The sequence below is a fragment of the Mirounga angustirostris genome, unplaced genomic scaffold, assembly GCF_029215605.1.
Source record: "Mirounga angustirostris isolate CCGP_5_RB_7025 unplaced genomic scaffold, mMirAng1.0.hap1 SCAF_8, whole genome shotgun sequence".
NCBI classification, from domain to species: Eukaryota; Metazoa; Chordata; class Mammalia; order Carnivora; family Phocidae; genus Mirounga; species Mirounga angustirostris.
In genome coordinates this window covers 40733184-40745629 of record NW_026991716.1, presented here as the reverse complement: position 1 = coordinate 40745629, position 12446 = coordinate 40733184, and the positions used below count along the sequence as shown (strand labels likewise).

Below are 12446 nucleotides of genomic sequence, written 5' to 3'. Positions count from 1 at the left end.
CTGTGGGTTTTTCATGTGTCTGGTGTTTACATGAGTAGTTCTTTGAAAAAGGTAATGTAGGAATGTGTAGCCTTCAATCAGGAATCTTAACATACTCAGTAACATTCAAACATTTACTGAGCACCGACTATTCCAGGCCTTAATAATCCACTTAATACAATTATCTTTTCACCTATTTCTAACCTTATTTAGCTTCCCTAGCCCTTCAGTGAAAGAGGAATAGTTGGAGAGCATGCCTCATTTCCGTGGGAGGTGAACAACTGATTTGGGCAAATGAACAATGTTGAGAATAGTTCTTTATTTCTTTGTGCCTCAGAGACAAGAGAATCATTATTATTCATGTCCTAATAACTCCTGACATTTATTAATCATTTTATTTCCCAATTATTGACCCATCTCTAAACATGATTTAAAGGAGCATGGCTCCATTTATTCTGTGTGCACACTGGCCCTATCATGTGAGGATCACATCCTTTCTGACCGAGTTATGTTGCTGGGACCTCCACCTAGGGGGGCGATGAAGTGGTCTTGCCAACTTTAAGGCATTGTGCAATAACTGTGTACCATTTGTAGTATAAGAAAGACTCTCTGTGAGTGTCATGTACTTAAAAACTAGAAATGTAGTATCATCTATTGAATGAATTTGCTGATATTTGACCCTTTTTCCTGGCATATACAGCAATTCCATGTAGTTCAATCTAATAACCAGCGAGAAGGCAGCAAGGAGGTTAGCTTAACATCTCCATGTGTAATTATGAAGTGAGCTTTGGATAAAGCTGGGTGAAATGTATAACCGGAAAATGTCTAAGCCCCTTCGAGAATCTGACAAAAAGTCTAATTCCTGTCTCCATAAGCACATTCACAAATTTTGCATACAATTTCAGGGTGTTCAGAGACCCTCTGAAATCATTCTATGGATCTAAGTAGTCTGTGATGGACCCCAAGCTTAAGTACGTCTGCTCTAGGATACTTAGAAACTACATAAAGATACAAACCAGTATATTTTATTTCAAGCCAAAAGTTTGACATCTTTTTGTGCCCGTTGGAGAATCAGATTGGCTTGGAATCCAAGTAGAAATTTAAATGTTTATGCCTATTAAAAATCCATTTTTTTCTTAGAAAAGATCATACATCATTATCAGTCATCATACTTTAAAAGTCCCTAAAGTTTACCCAGTTGATTAAACACTTTGTTTTCTTTATGTTACAAACCCAAATTACGATGTCAAAGAACACCCTTTAAAGATATCTTTGGTACATGTTCACTTTATGAATATGTGTATAAGTATGCTTTTCATTAACATCAGACAAATTTGTTGTAACATTTCTAATTGAAGAAATTTACAGTGAACATAACAAGCCTAGTTTTCCCTTAACATTCAAGGGATTGCTTGCATGGCTAGGAAAAGTCTTTATTTCCCTTCTTTCTTGGTTCTCCAGGGTGGCCAAGCTGCCCTGGGCAACTGCTCAGTAACCACAACTGCTGCTCCCAGCTACCCAGCAGTTAAGAAAAATGGCCTGTGTGTGCTGGGTTTTCCGGGCTCTCTGGGAGGTGGGAGCAGGAGTGTCGGAAAGCATCCCGCCTAAATATGCTAGCAAAGCCTCAAGCGTTTCCCTGGCCTTCCAGACACCCCTCCTCCTGCGACTAGTGGTCAAAATGAACATTCAGAGGGACTGGAAATCTTCCTGCCCTTTATTACCTGACGAAACACAGAGAATGGCCACTCTAAAGTAGGAATCTTACTCATCAACCTTAACAAACCAGCAACCAACGTCAAGGGCCTGCTTTGAGGGCTTTACCAAATTGGGTACAAAAGGGGGACTCCGAAGACTGGTATGATCTGTATTCAGGGAGATAAGACATTCTGTAAAACAAACAAGGAAATAGAGAACAAACAAAAAAGACAATTCAAGATAGCATAGATGCTAATTTCCAAATGAGTGGCATAGACCAGAAGTGCAGAGGTAAAAACAAGCCCCGACTGCAAAGCACTTGAGAGAGGATGCTGGCGTTGAGGGAAAATAGAGACTTTGATGAGATGGTAAAAGTGGGGAGAATGCTCTAGGTCTCAGAGGCAGCATAGGCATAACTGTACGAGGGAGAAACAAAACTCTGATTAAAATATTCGAGCAAAGGATTCATTGAGGAGCAGAAGGAAGAAGTCAGATTAGAAAATTGAGCCTTAGGCTCTTAGAGTTAAGGAAGAGTTGAAGGTTTCATGGCTGCTAAAGGGTGATGAGTTCAAATGGGTGTTTTAGAACATCCAAAGGGAGGTGCTATGTACAATGGATTGGAATCAGAAGCTCTCAAGGCATGATGTTAATACACAATACATTCTCTTTTAATGACTATCATTTTTGAGTATTAAACATATGAGGAACCAAGCTAGTTAAGCTTGGGTTCTCAGATTGACAGGTGTAATATTAATTGAAGTTAATTTTTGTTAAAGATTTATTTATTTATTTGAGAGAGAGAGTGAGAGCGCATGGTGGAGGGGGGCGGGGGGCAGAGGGAAAGGGAAAGAGAGAATCCCAAGCAGACTCCACACTAGGCATGGAGCCCAACGCGGGGCTCAATCCCAGGACCCTGAGATAACTATCTGAGCCAAAACCAAGAGTTGGATGCTTAACCGGCTATGCCACCGAGGCACCCCGATTGAACTTAATTTTTAAAAATTCTTTTCTAGGGGCGCCTGGGTGGCTCAGTTGGTTAAGCGTCTGCCTTCGGCTCAGGTCATGATCCCGGGGTCCTGGGATCGAGCCCCTCATCGGGTTCCCTGCTCAGCGGGAAGCCTGCTTCTCCCTCTCCCACTCCCCCTGCTTGTGTTCCCTCTCTGGCTATCTCTCTCTCTGTCAAATAAATAAATAAAATCTTTAAAAAAAAAATTTTTTTTTTCTAATATATGGTTTATGCACAGGAAGCAGTGATCTCTAGGAGTTATCTTGTTTTTTCTAAAAATAACTCATGCCAAATTAGGTTTATTCCTTCTTGTTTGATAAGGTTCCTAGGCAGGCAAATCAAAGAAATACTTTTTTTTTCTTTAAAAATCTTTTTATTTTAAAATAATTTTTAGATTTACAGAACCATTGCAAAGATAATACAGAGTTCCAGTATATTCTTTACTAGCTTCCCTTAAACTTGCTCATTTTTAACTTTAAATAAATAATATAGTTCTCAACAGAACAATAGACAGATATACTTTTGAAACCAATATGTGCATTTCAGCCAAACATTTTACAAAATTTAGCATAGTTTTTTAAATACAAATACATAGCATTATAGAGAAGTGTAGGCCAGCAGGTAGTATGGTTTAGTATAGTTGGTAGGATAAGGAAGATGTAGATTAATAATACCATATATGAAAAAGACTTACAGACTTTTATTGGACTGTAAATTCCTTAGGAGCCAATATCGTGATGTTACTGATAAGAAAACTTTTTTTGTCTTGTTTAGTGTTTAGGCACCATCCTAGAGGATGGACAGTGACACAGTAGATAATGTCTAAAGGAGAGTAATGAGAGGGTGAAGGAACCTGAAAACATGTCTCATAATAAATGGTTGAAGGAATTTGAGGCAGTTTGACCTATAAAAGAAAAGAGGCTGAGAAAGGTAGTAGTCCTCAAATATTTGAAGTGCATCCACATGGAAGAAAGCAGATTTGTAGCCGTAGCCGAAGAACCCAGGTAGAAATGAGGGATATTATGAAAGAAGAAAGGAACTAGAAATAAAAGGAGCTGGAAATATCCACAGCGACCCTCAGACACTGAGTTGGAGTCACTGGTAGAAGGCTGGCCATGCTGATAAGAAATACTGTCTGTACCATCCAGTTTGGGGGGTGGGGATTCAGAGGTGCCTTTTGAGACGTGTAAGTCTGACATGCTAACAAAACTTGCAAGTAGAAATCTCTGTATCTGGCAAAATCAGCAGAAATTTTGGAGGCTGCATCTTGAGAAATCCTGATTTTATCTAAATGACTAAACAGATTAAAAATTAACATATTTAGACCAATAGGGACAAATGAGGCATCATTTCTGTGAACTGGATAATAAATCATGTTTTGATATTTGTAAGCTTCAAGAAGTATTGAATTCAGGAGATATTAAACACAACTGAATGTTAGTAGAAGTCCTGGTCACTCGATTTCAAAGGCACATCTCTTTGGGCAGGGGTCTTGCATGAAGTCCTACCCAGAGTCCCCTGAGAACACACCTCCTCCTACACCGACTGCTCCATCATCTGGATCACAGCACTCAGGGAAAACCACATCAGGATCCCTAGGGAATGGGAGTGCTGGACAAGACTCAGCTAAAACCAAGCAAAGGAAAAGAAAAAAGGTCAGTGATAAGTTTTTTGTTTTTTTTTTTTTTCTTTTTTCCGGTGCAGAGTGGATAAAGTTGTTGAGTTTGCTTCAGAAATATGGAAAACATGCTGTTTTTCTCATAATTCAGATTTTTAGAAACAGCCATTTTATGCTTAACCATACTTAATGACTTCTACTCAAACTTTTTTAATAGCTTTCTTCTGGGTAAAGCAAGATACTGATTTTTTTCTAACATTTTATTATAAAAATTTTCAAACATACAAAAATATTAAGAGAATTATAGACTTAACACCATGTATCTGCCATCTAGATTCTACAGTGAACATTGTACTATGTTTGCTGTATTATCTACATATTTATATATTTACATTTATTATATCGATGCATCTAATTATTCTTTTGTCCATCTGTCAGTCCATCTTTTTTTTTTTTGCTGCATTGCAAAGTAAGCTACAGATATTAGTACACTTCTTGGGTTAATACTTCATTATGTATAATTTGTTTATGGTTCTTTTTTTTTAAGCTAAAATTTATACACAGTAAGCCATTCAGTTGTTAAATATCCCATTTGACGTGTATTGACACAGGTATAAACTTGATGTTTTCTAAACCCTTCTCAAGATATAAAACATTATCATCAGTTCAGAAAGTTCCTGCATGCCTCTTCCCAGTCATTTCCTGCCACCACAGAGAGGCAATCATTGTCCTGATTTTTTCATCATAGATTAGTTTTTTTCTGTCCTGGAAATCATATAAAGAAAATGTAGTACGTATGCTCTTTTGAGTGAAATTTCTTTCACTCAGGATGTTTTTGAAATTTGTTTTTCAGTATAAGTGTAATTTATTCCTCTTTATTGCTGAATAATGTGTTGTATGAATATATCAATGTATTTATTCTCATTTTGTGGACACCTAGGCTGTTTCCAGTTTTTGAGGTATTATGAGTAAACCTGTTGTGAGCATTATTATACAAGTCTTCGTGGGCAAACGCCTTCATTTCTCTTAGGTAAATAGCTAGGAATGAAATTACTGAGTCACAGAATATATATGTGTTTAGTTTTTAAAGACACTCCAAGACTTTTTTCCCCCAAAAAAATGTTTGTATCATTTTATACTTCCACCTGCAATATGTGAGAGTTCCAGTTGCTTCACATGTTCATCAACTCTTACTGTTATTGTTCTTATTTTTAACCATTCTAATGGATATTCAACAGTGACTCATTATACTTTGAGTCTGCATTTCCTTGAAATTTAGTGTATTTATTGACATGGTTAGATATAGTTCAACTATTTTGCTATTTGTTTTCTGCTTGTTCTATTTTTTATTCTCAGTTTTTCTTTCTTGTCTTATTTTGGGTTGTATACTCTTTAAGAAATTCATTTTAATTCATCTACTCATTTCTTAGTGATACCTCTTTGCATAATTTTTTAGTGGTTATGCTAAGGGTTACAATATATCCTTAAATTTTCAGCATACTTGGAGTTATTGCACTACTTACATAAAATGTGAGACTCTTATAAGACTGGTGTACTTTACTCTTATCCTTCCTTTATGCTATAGTTGTTATACATATTATATCTCCACATGTTATAAACCATACTACTACTTATGCCTTAAACAATCAAATGTATCTCAATGAAACTAAGAGAAAAAATAAACTAACATTTACCATCCCTACTGTTGCTCATTTCTCTCTCTCTCTCTCTCTCTCTCTTTCTCTTTCTGTGTCTCTCTCTTTTTTATGCTCAGACTTCCTTCTGGTATTACTTTCCTATTTTGCTCTACTAAATTTTGTTTTAGCATTTGTTACAGTGCAGGTTGGCTGGTGATGGTTTCTCCTAATTTTCATATTTCTGAAAATATCCTTTCATTTTTACAAGATACGTTCACTGGATGTAGAATTCTGAGTTGGTAGTTTTATTTCAATACTTTGATGATATTCCCCTGTTTTCTGGCATCCATTGTTTTAATCATATGTCAGGAGTTTGTATTATTGTTTCTGTGTTTGTAATGTGTTATTTTTCTCTGGATGTTTTCAGGATTGTATCTTTATTTTTGGTTTTCAGCAGTTTGACCATGCTGTCTACAGACATGGTTTTCTTTGTATTTGTCCTGCTTAGGGTTCATTGAGGTTCTTAAATATTAGTTTTATGTCTTTTGGGGGAAATTTTCAGCAGTTACTTCCTCAGATATTTTTTCTGCTTCATTCACTGTCTCTCCTCCACTTCAAAGACTCCAAGGCATATTTGTTAGTTACTTTGATGTTGTTCCACAGGTACTTATTTAATTTCTCTTTCAATCTTTTCCCTCTGTTCTTCGGGATGCATAAGTTCTATTGATATTTCTTCATGTTCCAGACTCCTCTGTCAGTTCCAATCTGCTACACCCATCCAATAATTTTTTCTTTGTTATATTTTATTTTATAGTTTTATAATTTCCATTTGATTTCTTTTTAGTTTTTGTTTATCTGGTTTTTTTATTTGTCATTTATTACAGGTTTTTTTTTTAATCTTCTTGAGCATAGTTATAATAGCTACTTTAAAATCCTTCTTTGATCAATTAATATCTGGATTATTTTAGTCTCCATTGAGTATAAATCATGCTTTCTTTGAGACTTTGTTAGACTCAGTGGAGACCAAAATAATGCCTCCTCTCTCAGTCAGTTCTTCCCAGTCAATTTTTTATATTGTTGCATGTCTAGTAATTTTGAATTATATCTTGGACATCATGGGTAATATATGGTAGAGATTTTGTGTTCTGTTATATTCCTATGAAGAATTGTTGGTGTTAATAGTGGTTGGGATGTGGGCATGTGTGTTAAGCAGACAGTTTACTATTCTACACTCAATTCTAAACGTCAAACCCAAACTCCTCTTCATTGACAGCAGCTTAGAATCTCTCTTCAGTTCATTTAGCTTTAACTGGGTTTCTTGGATTCAGTACCACAGAGAAATAGATTTGGGTAAAGTTTGTATGGTGAATTGGGGCTCTCCTTCTTTGATTTTGCCCTTTCTTGGTATTTCCTTCCTCACTTTATACCTACTGTGGGTGTCCTATATTTCTCTGGCCTGTATTTCTTAGAGTCTCTAAGCTCATGTGCCCCCTATCCTGACTGGGACCTGCCCTTCAGCTAAAAGAGTAAAAACAGGAAACTCAGCCACTGCCATTCTCTTCTAAATATAGGCATTCCCCTTTCCAGTTTCTGCATGGTTTTGATCAATCTCTATCACTTTCATGTTCTTGTTTTTTAATAATTTGTCTAAAGTGATATTATTATCTAAAACTCAGCTGCTACAATAAGAACCATTTGCCATTACAAGCAGCGGAGCCATGCCAAGATATAATTTTATAATGATAGTAAGCAAATTTAAGTTTTAGCCTCATATCTGGTTTCCTCTTCCATTTACAAAACAACAGAGCTCTGTGTTTATTTATTAAGGGGAAATTTGAACTAGAAGGAACTTCTGTACTGTAAAGTAGTTTTAAAGATTTTTAGCTATAGTGCTCCAGCTCACTCAGTAAGTAAAACTAGGGTAACAAAGTGTTACCTAAAAGACCTCTTCAGTGGACTTGCTTACTAAGTATGTAAGAAGTTGTAATTAACCTGATACGATTATGCATACATACATAAAAATTTGAAGAATTCTCAAAGACATATAAAGAATTATTTTTTCTCTTAAATATTTAAACATTTCTCTCCTAATCTTGTTGAACACTATTACATTAAAGTTGTTTTATAGCAAAGATTTCCTGAGTAAGTATTAGCTTAGTTCATATCTGAATTTTTGTAAATTCAAAATCAGTGACATCAGAATAACATACCACTTTAAAGCTATTATTTCTTTATTTATTCATCCACATCTTTCTACAGACTCTTGCTGTGTGTTTATTTACTCCCATACTTCCACTGTGGTGGTAATACGGTACAATTCATTCTACATAAAATAATAAAGCCTCTGTATATCAACTATGTGTCCTAGAAGCCAAGAGATCTAATGTATAGCCATATTCCGATATTGTCACTGTAATCTTGGGCAAGTACTTTGTCTTCATTTTCTCATGGTGTGGGGTTGGAACAGTTTAGAAATCTTGCATTCCTTCCAGATTTAATAATGTATGAATCCTTAAATTTAGTGATTCTCTTGTCTTCACCTAAAGGACTTCTTCTAGTTTTAATTTCCTTAAAGAAAAGAGTTACAGAGTTTTCCAGTTACATAGAACTACAGTTGTAACAATTAACATCTCAATTAAACTTTGAAATGAGAAAATTAACTGCTAAAATTAACTATACTGTGTACTGTAACCTTTGGCCAAAGAATGGCCCACCTTCATCTGAAAAGACATTCTCCATAAAAAAGGAAACTCTGGAAAAGCGATGTGTACAGCAGTGAGTAGAAGGAAGACACTTGCCTTGCCAGTCAGATTATATATCCACCTTTGTGGTCAGTGAGTGATAGAAGTATTAGTAATAGTAGTACCAGCCTTTCTTTTGCTCTAATCTGAGATATGTGTTACTCTTTAAGAACGAATGTTTCGAGTTTAACAAAAGATCTAGTCCACCATTATGTGGAAAGAATAAGTGGCAATTATCCAATATTCCAGGTCCTCCTTAAATTTGGATTTCACTGGCAAGAGAAAGGCTGAGAAAGGATAGGACGATTTAACTTGCCAACAATTTTTTTTAAAAAGTCCAGACAGGTACGAACATTTGTAAGAGATTCAGCAGTGACAGAAGTTTCAGTATAGCTTCCCCGGACCACGGTTTTATTTACCATCTTTCCCATTCTGAGTGTGCCTGTACTTTAGGATATTCTTTATTTTTAAATTTTCAAAAATGAAACCTACATATTTGACAGAATACTGAGTCCTGTTGTCTAAAGAGTGCTGAAATCTCTGCCGAAATAGACTCTCTCTTTCCTTGAGTAAAGTACAGGCTGCCTTGTAAAGTTCTTCCTCAGATGTCAGGTCCTCTTCCTCTTGGCTACATTCATACACCAATCTGGTGTTCTTTGATAAATTCTTAGATATGAAATTGGGTCAAAATGGTTGTGCATTTTCATTTGATAAGATTTTGCCAGATTACTATTCATAGAGGTCATACTAGTTATACTTCTACAAGGAATTATGAAAGTGGTAATTGTAGTAATTATCAGAAAAACAAATAATCATTATGTGACTATGACTGACTTCTAGAATACAGTTATAGTAATACACAAACTACTGTTTCTTTCATTTGATTCTTTAATGTTAATGACTGGCATCTGGTATCCACTGCAGTAGAAAGCAATTATAATTATTACCCCAATTTTACAGATAAGGAAACTGAAGTGCAGAGATATTACATAACTTGACAGAACTGGTAAGTGATAGGATCTAGATCAGGTATTTGGGAAACCAGAGCCTGCAAGTGAGCCACGAGACTATCTTGTTCCTATTGAACGTTTTAATTTTTTTTTTTTAAATCATGTTACACACCTTTCTTAAGCTGGTATCCATACTCTCTTTACAAATAGGCTTTCTCTTCCTTGTGTCTTTTTGTACTTTCAAACCTGCCTTTTACACATGAGGCAGATTAAAAGAGAAAGGTTTTGTTTTATTTTCTTTTTGCCCTGAGGACACCTAGAAAATTGGGAACCACGTTAAAATGATTGTCTATGACAGCTCCGGTATTATAAATAAATATGTAGCAATTTTATATTTTTCATTTTAAAATTGATGACCCTCCAGTTATTTCAGAAATATGCTCAACAAGCTCCCAAGAAACATTTATAATAATAAATGTTTAAGTGTTTTTTTAAAAACATAGCTTCCTGTGGTTCTGTCTGCAATCCCCCACGACACTTCTCATCTGCACACGAGTGGTTCTATTCTCCTGTACCTTGACGTGCAGGCCTAGGTGAAATATTGTGGGCATAAAAATTGCATTTGGTAGGTCTGCTAGAAAGGGGTCACGGAAAAGTCATCTTTGATTTGTTAACGGAGTCTTTTTTTAAATGTCATGTAGGGCAGCAGGGACGTGCATCCTAAAGGGGGGGAACATCCATTTTATAAAAGTTTATTTTCATATTTTATACACTGTAGTTCTGTTGTGTGTTTTTGATTTAGTAACAATTTATGTGTTTTTCTGTCACAGAGCACTGCGGCCTGTGGTGTTGAGGCTCACAGCGATGCCATCCAGCCCTGCCACATCAGAGAGGCCGTTCGACGCTACGGCCACAAGATTGGCCCCCTTTCCCCATTCACAGTACGTAATAACAGAGTTATAAAAAGTTATATTTATAATCTGAAAGAATTTTGATTTTCAAGTGGTCAAATGAAGAAGCAGTGGAATTGTTGAAAGCAATTTGTGGTGACTATAATTTTGTTGTATAAAAGTGGCATAATTCCCTTGGGAAATAAAAGTTAGTCATTTTTGTCTCTTTTTGGAAGGACTTTTTTTTCTACAAAATATTATTTTCTTTCAATTACAAATGATGCTTTTTTTTTTTTTTTGCTGGGGCTTATATTTTCTATTTTTCAAAGCTTAGGTTTATAAAACCTTTTTGTCAAATTATATGTCTCCAAATATTGCTAGAAGCACTTTATATTTTAAAATTGGTTAGATTGGCAATACCACTTCTATCAGATGTCCTGCTCCTAAACATACTGAGTTGGAAGAAGAAGAAATGATTTCTTTACTGGCTTTGAAGTAGGCTGAAATGCAGATAGTCTTTCACATCTTCAAATGGTTTTAAAGCTTATAATCAGGGTTTGTTTTTTTTTAAGTGGAGAATTAAAGACTTTATATTTCAACAGCCTAAAGAAAGTATGTGTGTGTGTGTGTGTGTGTGTTTTAATTAAGTGCTCATCTTGTGGCCCTTTCTAAAAAATCTTCATTCGTGTTAATAGAACTTTCTCCAAGTCTTTCACTGTTTATGAGGCATTGGTTTGATTTTCAGAAAGTGAGGTTGGATTTAAGACTGAGGAACAGCAGAATTTACTGTTTGGTTTCTTTATATTCACTTCTGCTTTACTATACTAAAGCAGAGTATATACGTATAACATCATACATATATATACATACACACATACATAAGTGCAGCAGAGTATGTTTTCTCCTGAGAGTGGATTTTACTGTGATTTCTTCTACATTAGATCATCTGGTTTTTTTCCTGTTTTTTAGTTAAAGGGAATGCTTTCTTTCCATTCTTTATTTTCAGCAGTTAATTGTATGGATTCTCATTGTGACAGCAAGCATGTATCAGCTTTTTATATATGTCTCCATAAGCTTTTTGTAACGATAACTATTACTCTCACTTTTGTTTAGTATTTAAAATCTGTCTTCTATGAGAACATGATTTCAATACTGCTGATGAAAACAATATATCCTGCATAACTGTTTTTAGACTATTACAATTGAAAAGGCAGAATGAAATCAAGAATCTCTTGTTTTATTTTTTTCTGCACGATAGGTGAGACTACTTTTAGTGATGAGCCAAAAGAAAGATGAAATTTAGAAAAATAGGAGATGATTGGAGGAATTTAAAAACCGAAATTGAAAGAACCGTCTTCTAGCAAAGGATTAAATATATCAAGTCCATATTTAAGAGCCAACTAATGACTAAAAGGTTGAGGCAATGGAGTGGAGAGGGAAGGAAAAGGAGGCAGTGTTGATAATAATCTAGAAGTAATTAAAGAGTAGCAAGGGGAAGCTGGATTTTTGAGAGAGAACCTAAAATGGTAACTAAAATAATAGATAAAATTACATAAAGGAACATGTATCTAATATAAGGGGAAAATCTCCCAATCATAAAGTCTTTGATATTTCCTCAAAAGGAGGTGGTGGCTCCTTCATATTTCCATGTTTTTTATACTTGACTACACTGGACAGATCACTTAACCATCTTGGTTGATGACATTGTTTATATGTGGGTGTATGTGTATTCATTCCCTCATGTCTAACTGGTACTCTGTTATTCATGTAAGGTTGCTTTGATAATCTAAGATTGTGGTATATGGTCAGAAAATGCACTTGAAACTAAAGTTTAGATACAATTTAAGCTAATTTTTATCTAATAAACATATAACCAATATGATTTTTTAAGTTAATGATTAATTTAAATAGATCTGGAAAAATAGAACAA

General features: G+C 35.1%; 1 protein-coding gene across 6 annotated transcripts in view; it reads left to right on the top strand.

Moving 5' to 3' along the window:
• SUPT3H (SPT3 homolog, SAGA and STAGA complex component) overlaps positions 1–12446 on the top strand; it is a 562051-nt gene that overhangs the window by 446502 nt on the left and 103103 nt on the right. For all 6 annotated transcript variants that reach the window (XR_010413639.1, XM_064597675.1, XM_064597677.1 and 3 more), the window contains exons 10-11: positions 4168–4335; positions 10457–10567. Coding sequence is in view for 5 of the 6 variants with exons in the window: in XM_064597675.1 (XP_064453745.1) it covers positions 4168–4335; positions 10457–10567 (279 nt within the window). In the remaining variant the exon portion in view is untranslated. The remainder of the gene's footprint in view (positions 1–4167; positions 4336–10456; positions 10568–12446) is intronic.